The sequence below is a fragment of the Musa acuminata genome, chromosome BXJ1-4, assembly GCF_036884655.1.
Source record: "Musa acuminata AAA Group cultivar baxijiao chromosome BXJ1-4, Cavendish_Baxijiao_AAA, whole genome shotgun sequence".
NCBI lineage: Eukaryota > Viridiplantae > Streptophyta > Magnoliopsida > Zingiberales > Musaceae > Musa > Musa acuminata.
This window is the reverse complement of record NC_088330.1, coordinates 35,898,748-35,907,922: the sequence shown is the minus strand read 5'-3', so window position 1 is coordinate 35,907,922 and position 9,175 is coordinate 35,898,748. Positions and strand designations below refer to the sequence as shown.

The following is a 9,175-nucleotide window of genomic DNA, read 5'->3' as shown; positions in this document are numbered from 1 at the left end:
TATAAATAAGGTTTAGTTGCTCGTTTCTATGACGATGGTAACGATGTAACACACATGAAACGAAACTGTGTTAGGCGGAAACTACGCAAGCGTAATGAGAACTTTATTGTGCATTTACGGACATATCCTTGTACAGTTTGGAAATAGCGGTATTTGGCCTTACAGATTTTGGTACATTCTTTATATAAACCCTTCAGGGGTATGGACGAACTATTTAAGCTACAAGGGACAAAAAAGACAATTACTATGTAATAATACATGGCGGCGCCTCCTGATCTTTTTAACAACCTGCTGCCGGCCGTAGCTGGCAGCGCCACCAACATGACCATCACCGTCGGACAGCAGCTGCTGCTCCTCGTCCTCGTCTTGGGCTTCCTCCTCCTCCTCTTCCCGCTCCACATCCTATCGCCGGTTGCCGCCACGGCCGACCTGAGCTACCCGGAGGCGACGGAATTTGGCGTCCGGGAGGATCTGGTGGTGATGAGGAGGGAGGAGTACGACGAAGGGCGGATCCTGGACATCACCCACGCGTACCATGAGGACATGCCGGCGGGAGGGACGGAAGAGGGGCTCGGCCGCTTCCTCTGGCTCGCTAAGTCCATGAGGAACGGATCCCTCGCCAACAGCTCCGTGATGAAGTTTTCGGTCCACTCCGGCACCCACGTCGACGCCCCTGGTCACCTATTCCAGCACTACTTCGACGCCGGCTTCGATGTCGACTCGCTCGACCTCGGCGTCCTCAATGGTATTGTGCCCTTGATGATTCCTCGTTGTGTACACTTGTGATGCTTATCGATCTCTGGTACCTGTCGAGTTTGGAATCGAGCGATGAAGAAATGGATCAAGATAGAGAACTCCTCTTTGTCAATCCTTCTAGTGAGAGGAGCCCCTCTCCCCCTCCTCTTCCATAAAGAAAAGGAAAGGGTAAACATGCTATCTGGATTTTAAGGAGAGATATCGAGAGACATCAAGGGACTATTTCTCTTCTTTCTGATTCAAACATTTTATCTTTATGCTAAAATATCCTATCTTTTAATTGCATCAACGAGGGACATATTTAGTGGTTCATCCTGATGGATAGCATAGCGTAATCTAAATTACTTTTAATTCGGGAGAACGTAGGTCTTTTTCAGGTGTTCTTAATTGAAGATGAAATCTTTCGCATCTTTCTAGTAGATTATCAAGTCTTTAATTGATTTTTTCAAAAGACTTTTTTCAATGGTGCATGCTAGACGTAGTACATCATATATTCATTGTCATAGTATTCATGCATATTGTGGGTGTCAGATGAACAAAATCAAGAGGCCTTTCGAAAAATATGAGATTCATGTGTAATACTCCGGTTTTATCATGATCCAGCCTCATGGAATAACTTAGCCTGTTAACTTCATTTCCATTGAACCAAAATCATTAGTCAAAATGCTTACACTGAAGTTAAGAGTCCTCTAACTTCGTTTACGGATAGTTTTTTCCTATTCGAACCTCCCAGCATGCCCCAATATTAGGTCGGCTTTGATACCAATTGTCATAATCCAACTTGATGTATGATATAACTAAAAAAACTCTTTAATACAACATGATTCATCCAATATATATTGGTAACTACTTTCCATCCCTTTAAGGAATAACATCAGTGGTGCTGTGCTGTTTACAACCAAGTGTCAGATTCCTTTGCGACGCTGTATCCAAATATTTGTAATCATGTCAATACTCTTGCTTGTAATTTGGATTATTATACAACCCATACCAGCTTTCAGCAAGTAGATTAATAATTCGAATAAGCACTATGAGGTCATTGTCACTTACCACTGCAACCAATCTGCACTTCTCATTTCCTATCACTTTGGTAAAATCTGAATCATTTGGCCTTGTCTCATGGAATTACCGAGTGTGATACTCATGAATTGCTGGTATATGGTAAGTTACTTTACATTTCACAGTTATTCAAGTACTATACATTTGGCAAATAGTTATTCAAGGAAAATATAGATCTGATAATAGTTCAAAATCTAGGATTTAGAACCATTAAGATGGAGATAAAAAAAGGGCGGCTAGAGATCCTACTGCCTTCTATTGATGAGAAAGAAGTGAACAATAACTTGATAATTTAAAGAAGGCAAAGATTTTGTGATCCTTTGGTGGCCCTAAGATCTTGGACATTTGAAACTAGTATTCGTTGGTCTTGTGGATTTTGAATTTTCTAATTATTGCTCTTTGTTAGACTTTGTTTGCTTTCTCCAGTTATTTTTCTCACACTAAATTTTTATTGTATACAAATAAGAAGTATAGTCTCACTGACAATAGTTAAAGATTTATGCCTTCTTGTGACAACTTATTTTTATGTTGATCAGGTCCGACATTGTTGGTGGATGTTCCAAGAGACAAGAACATTACAGGTGAGAACTGCTTGTAAACTTCACAAGCTTAGGTGAAAATGATATTGAAGATTTCCCCCTCATTTGTGAAGCTTACATCATACTTGTCTTTATCATGGTTTCAGCATTTCACCCTAAAAATCCCAAGAACTTTTGGTAATGCACTCCAGACTGTGGTAACATTCAAGGTTCAAAATATCAGTGTAATATCAACTCTTATAAACTATTGGACCTGACATACTGGTTGTTTTACAGCAAAGCAAGGTTCTAAATACTGTATCGTACCGGTGTATCGAGCTTTGCTCGGTATGGTCTGGTGCGGCATATCAAGCGGTACACTAGGTGTACCGAGCGATATGCCTAAAATAAGCATAAAATCCTCCGAAAATATTCGAAAATTATAAAAAAAAAGTTAGAAGAGGGTTTTTAAGTTAGAAATAAATATATTTAGTATAGTTTTAGCAAAACTAATGTCAATTAAGTAAGAATAGTGTTACATATCTTTTTCGAGCTTTGAGGAGTAGCCTTGTGCAAGATTTGTAATTTCAGTCTATTCCGGATCGTCCTTCCGTTAATATTGAATTATCTACAGAAAAATTATTTAAATTATTATATTATTTTGTATATAACTTAAACTTTAAGATTCAAATGAATTAAGTAATTACATGTGTAAATATACTTGATTCTATCACCAAAACGAATGAAGGCCTCTACGGGTGGTGGATCGGGGTCTTCGATCCTATGTATCTGTATATCAATATGATATATTTGTCGGACCCAATCATAAATTTGATCCCACGATATAGTGTATTGATACACTGTATACCATTGGTGCATTAATGTGGTGATGGTCGTAGGTTTTTCGTCATTAATCACATGTGTCTGAGGTAACTCCTAAGGCATGTATTAGTGAATGTCAGAACTTCTACTTTCACTACTGATTTGTTGTTCCGTATCATATTGTTGCTTGGAGAAGTATGACCAACTATCACCGTACTACTTTTGGCCGTAAGATTCTCTATAATACGATGGCTGTGAATACGATAAGCTTCGTTTTGTGTATGCATCGTGTGGGCTCTGTCGCATTTGCTCAAAATCATTCACTGGCTTCCCCTTCCCCTTCCATGCATAAACTTGATCAGTACCTCGTCAAGTTCCATGATTTAATTCAATCCATAATTTGTTGTTTTGTTAAGTTTAGAAGAGTGAAAATATGAGAATAAGAGAGAGAATGTGAGAAAAAATGTGTTTCAGAGAGTTTAAGAGAGTGTGAGAGTGAAATAAATTGAAATAGAGGGGAGGAAACGGTTTAAAAACTCTTGAGGAGGCCTCCAACGGTCAAATTGACCGTTAACATTGTTACCATTCAGTAACGATCAAAATCAATCGGTACCGGTTGGTACAGGTCGGTAACGGTCAAAATTTTGATCGTTACCACCTGGTACAACCTCGTATCACTCGATGTGGGGCCAAATACTTGATACCGCCCGGTAGCAGATAGTCCGCGTACCGACCTACTGGCGGACCGGTACGTACTGCCTGCTCCAGACTGTATGGTATGGTATTCAAAACATTGCTGCAAAGTACAATAAAAATCATTTTATTGTCAAAATATGGTCAAGTCTGTGGTATACAAGTGTCTTGGCACACACTGGGACATACGCTCGACACACCACAATATTTGATATCTTGGACTAGATTTGGATTTTGTGTTTTGAATTCCATGAGTAGTATACTATGAGCGAGTATAGAACACATTGACAAGAAGTCACAAACCATGATTTTTTATTATCTACCTGTAATATATCTACAAATTTGTCAGCATCTACTAGTGTGACCACCTTGGAGGATTTCTTCTTTAATTAAAAACATTCTATTCCTTGCAAGGCGTTTCTCTGCTCCTTTACTCATGTATGATGTAAGGGCAATCGTCTGGCCAATTGGCTTGCTAACTTTGCTAGAAATTTGAGTTCTAATTATAATTGGCAAGAGGCTTTACCTCCTGATCTAGATTTGTTGATTCGTAGTGATGCGAACAGAGAAGGTTGCATCAGACGATGTTAAGTTTTGATTTATAAATTTTCTTTCTTTTGGCAAAAAAAAAAAAAGTGTGGTGGACATGTTAGTTCGAGACGAATGCTGCAATTGGTTCCTAGGTCTTGCTGAGCAGTTTTCATCTAGAAAACTTTCAAATCCGTTTTTTTTAATTGACACAGTATTATATCATTATAAATTCCACGTTCAGTCTTTTCACTATATATCATGAGTAGGTCCCAATCTTTACGCATCCATTCTACAATTTTTTCACATCTATTTATGAGAATAAAACTTGGGGTTTCTTTTATTTGCATGAATTTTCAAACAGAGATAATTCCTCTTACTACTGATTAAAAAGTTCATGAACTTGTAATCTGCATTTGGCAACAATTTATTTCCAGAAGTTTCATTATGAGAACAGAAGATTGGAAAATAGATGCCAAGCTGCTGAAATTTATATTACTTAAGCTATATATTTCACAGCTCCATCAAGTGTAGTCATATTTAAGAAAGTTAAAGATCTCTTCTTCAGCAGAATGATGCTATGCATTCCAATCGCAAGAACAGTACTTATTTAAATTCTTCAAGTTCTATGACTATAATTGTGAAGATAATTATTCGAATAGTGAGTGCTGATACTACTTCTCATACAGTATATGTGTTCATTTTTAAGCACCATATCATGGCAGATAAATATTCTACTTTATATGCAGCTGATGTAATGGAATCCCTGCATATTCCAAGAGGAGTTCGCCGTGTGCTTTTCAGGACATTAAATACTGACAGGTAATAATATTCAATTTATACTAAAATAATTGCCATTGGTACATAGATCAAACAGGTTTTTTTTCTCAAAACTTTGGCACTTTTGTGACATAGAATTCTACATTTATCTGGGTGAATTGTGCAATCTGTAGTCATCATTCATGATACAATTTTCTTTGGGAGTCCAATTCTGAGCCAATATCTTAAGCTTGTGAAAAGTAAGAAACTACATGCAAACCATTACTTCTGCTGATGAAATAGTTCCATAACCATGGTTTGCTTTGATTCATGGAATTCAATTGAGCTGGATCCCGATGGCATTTCCTAGAGATTCTGTCATAACTTTGCCTAAAAAGCTCCAAATTGTACAACATTTAATGCTTTGGAAACTAAACTTTGTGTGGCATTGTAATCAAGAATTTTGTGTGAAATAATCAATGGATATGCCAGCATTCCTAGGTTCCAGCCACCATGAATTATTTTGTTTTTGTAACATGTTCTATAAGTTGTCAGTTATTGGATTGTTGATAGTTAAGATTTTTAATGTACTAAACACCCATGAAAGGAGAGAAGAAACTAAAAAACATCCATATAAATTAGTGACTTGATATGGTTATCGCAAAAGTTTTTCTTTGTCTTGTAAGTCAAATCATTGGTCTCTCCCTATCTTCTCTGTTTCCACATCACATATCTACAATTACATTTTATGGTAGTCTTTTGGTCACTAGAATGTCCTTTATCAGATCTGTATAAAATAGGCACCAGTTTAATCAATCAATTTATCTCATGGAGTGTACATGAAGGTCAGTACAAGAAAGAAGGCACCTGAAAATTTTCAGGGGTGATTCACCCCCTGCTAAATAGCATCATTCAAGTTAAGAAGATTCATAACTCCTATACAAGAACTAATACAGTCAAGGAGCTATATTTTTTTATTGTTAGGGAGTGTCACATACAATCATTATTTTATGTTTTATAATCATGTTCTGGATCCCCATTGAGTGAAATAGTGCTTCCATTAGGTGGTAACATGAAATCAGAATGGTGCAGATATGATGAAAGTTGATACAATTTGATAAAAATAATCAAATCTTTTTGCAGAAAACTTATGTGGAAAAAAGAGTTTGATGCAAGCTTTGTTGGATTCATGAAGGACGGTGCACAGTGGCTGGTTGATAACACTGATATTAAACTCGTTGGTGAGTTGCAAAACCGTTGGCTATGTACTATAAACTTAATACGTCAAAATGTATATACTTTATTAATGGTTGATGGCTCATGACACAGTATTACATGCATCCATTGGTTATGTTAAAAGAATATTTTGAGGTAACCAGTAGGTCCTCTTAAAACAATGAATTCTTGTACAAACACTAGAGTACTGTTCCTATTAAAGCAATGAATTCTTGTACAAAGACTATAGTTTAGATTTCAAGACTTTTTCACTAAGCTGATAAAGGTGTTTCGATTTTGAATTTACATGGAAAAGTTTATGTATGTAAACACACAATGCTGATATATTTCATAAACTCTGCTGATAATTTTGTCAGTAATTCATAATTTGTTGCTAATTTTTTAAATTGTTTGGTTACTGGAATCAGTAATGCAGATGTTCAGACAGACCTGTTACATTTTACTAGTATTATTTATGTACACAAAGAATTCTGAATACAGTACAAAGAAAAGCCAAGAAAGAAGTTCTCGTTGACAAGTAACATGACTTTGCTAAGCTTCCATCAGCACTCTGCACAAACACCATTGACTCTATTAGTTTAATTTTGTCTCCCTAAAAACATATCTGGTTTTATAAAAACCATTTTTCCTTGTGCATGTTGTCCTGTTTGTTATTATATTTGAAGAATTAAAATTTCTATATCATTTTGCTTGTTGATCACTAGCACCTCTTTTTTGTTTCATATTTTTAGGTATTGACTATGTGTCAATTGCTGCTTTTGATGATCTAATCCCTTCTCATGTGGTTTTTCTCAAAACTCGGGTATGTGATTCTTCCTGATAATTTCACTTTACTAGTCATTATGATTCTTAATAAACGATATATGGTTTGTGCTCACATCCCATGCGATTATCTATCATCTGCATGCTGTGTTGCTGCTCCATGTTCTATGTACCATAATTGCATTCAAGGAAGAGAAGTTGAACAAAATGCTTCCATCATAAATATATGCATATTTAAGCACTTTGTTGAAGGGAAGGCGTTTTATGCCTTTTGTTTCTTCACAACAGCAGTGGAGTTCTTTTTCTTGTGCACGAGCTTAATCATATCAATGGCTCCATTGACATCTCTTTTGCCTTGCCATATCAGGAACATAAATGGTGCAGGCTTTGTATGTGTTTTGCAAATTAATGGTGGTCCTTAATTTTAATTCAGAAGAGCAATTTCTGTACTATTAGATGCCCATGGAAGTCCTTTCACCTACGGGTGACTTGGATGAGACAATTTTTATCAACTTCCAAACAAATCATCATTAGCATTAGTGATGGTAAATATTTCCTGTAAAAGTAACAAGTAACACATTTTTCATACGTTTTGCATGTGTATCTCACATTGATGCCATATCGAATTGCTATGGACATACATTTAATCTGTACAGCATCTTAATTGAACAGCACATAGGTTAATTCATGGATATAGAGTGAACCGGGGTTTTGCTCATTCACACTAGTGTTCATTGATATATTTTGTTCAGGAGATCATTATCGTGGAATCCTTAAAGTTGGATAACATCAAGCCTGGGATATACTCTTTACACTGCTTACCTCTTCGGTTACGAGGCGCTGAGGGATCACCGGTCAGGTGTATTCTTATTAAATGATCATCACCATGGAGAATTCCAGAGAAGACCCCTCGTCTCTCCTCCGGTGTTGTTGCTGAGGAGAGGAGTTACATTATAATGTTGGCTTCAATGAGTTCGCTTTAATTATGTTGGTGCATGTTGTATATGTCCTCCACGATTGCCTGAAGGAATCCTTGTGTGCAGGACTCGCACGCATCCTCTCCTGCAGCAGCGTCGACCGGCGGTGATGCCCAATGAGGGCGGATTGTTTCTCTTGCACAGATAGCACATCAATGTGTACCATGAGTATCCTAAAAATTTGCTTGGTGGTGAGTTGTTTAGTTAACCATTAGTTGCAGAAAGTTTGCCAGGATTTCACTGCTTGACGGTTAGGTCGGTATGTATTATTGCCGTCTACCACCACCAACATCATTATTTTCTTATGAAAGCTCATGTTAACATATCGTAGTTCTACTTGTCCGACTCGTAACATTAGTGTGGAATCAATCAAGGTCTACTTTCAAACTCGAAACAGGTTGAGGTAACAGGAGTCCTAAGTGATTCTGACCAAGTTCGTACAAAATTATGTTGGATACGTACCTGATATGGTTTCATTTGATACTTAAGTTAGTGTTGAATAGGTCAAATGCTATGTGTATTTGGTGTAATTTACCAAGGAGTGTGAGATATCATTTGAAAATATACCCAAGGGCTTTTTATAGTATGGTATGTGATTATTGGATTGAGATCATGGTTAATGTAGGAAACGATTGTGTATTATCTGGTCGTCAATTGGGTCATGAAATGGTATTGGGAATATGAAATAACGACTTGTCGAATAAGCTTTTCTCATCAATGCTACATGGTCGGTCTCGTGGAGCTATATCGAATCTCTTATCGGTGTTGTACTATCAACCTTGTAGGTCCGGAATTTAGATAATATGCCAGTCGAATGGAGGTAGAGTGTCGACCAAGTGAAGCTGACGTGTTGTCCAAGTGTTGGCTAAATGAAGAAAACATGATATCGGTTATCCATGTGTCATATTTTCTTAATCATCGACCCCTATTTCGACGTGCAAAGTAGGATCGAAATATAATGTAGTGTTCATGGTTGATTCAACCACATCGTCATTATATGATACTTTATGGGTAATTTGATTGCATCATTGTACGGTGCTTCATGTCGATCTAGTTGTACTATTG

At 37.0% G+C, this 9,175-nt stretch overlaps 1 protein-coding gene across 2 annotated transcripts; it reads left to right on the top strand.

Annotated features, from left to right (window-relative positions):
* The first annotated feature begins 236 nt into the window (after positions 1-236).
* Positions 237-8,433, top strand: LOC135584651 (cyclase-like protein 3). 2 transcript variants are annotated; one of them, XR_010506460.1, is made up of 7 exons: positions 237-745; positions 2,352-2,396; positions 5,126-5,198; positions 6,279-6,376; positions 7,103-7,173; positions 7,886-8,091; positions 8,177-8,433. XR_010506460.1 is itself a non-coding variant. In XM_065176350.1 (6 exons), the coding sequence occupies exons 1-6, from the start codon at positions 259-261 to the stop codon at positions 8,009-8,011; spliced, it is 900 nt and encodes a 299-aa protein (XP_065032422.1). In that variant the 5' UTR covers positions 237-258; the 3' UTR covers positions 8,012-8,433. The 2 variants fall into 2 exon arrangements, 1 of the variants encoding a protein (XP_065032422.1); XM_065176350.1 differs by having other exon boundaries at positions 7,886-8,433.
* The last annotated feature ends 742 nt before the right edge of the window (positions 8,434-9,175 follow it).

What these genes read in the sequence shown, in the direction of transcription:
- LOC135584651 (XM_065176350.1), top strand. Translation starts at nt 259, where the DNA reads ATGGCGGCGCCTCCTGATCTTTTTAACAACCTGCTGCCGGCCGTAGCT. An exon ending in CGACCTCGGCGTCCTCAATG is followed by an intron (nt 746 to 2,351) that starts GTATTGTGCCCT and finishes TATGTTGATCAG; the next exon opens with GTCCGACATTGTTGGTGGAT. An exon ending in AGGACATTAAATACTGACAG is followed by an intron (nt 5,199 to 6,278) that starts GTAATAATATTC and finishes ATCTTTTTGCAG; the next exon opens with AAAACTTATGTGGAAAAAAG.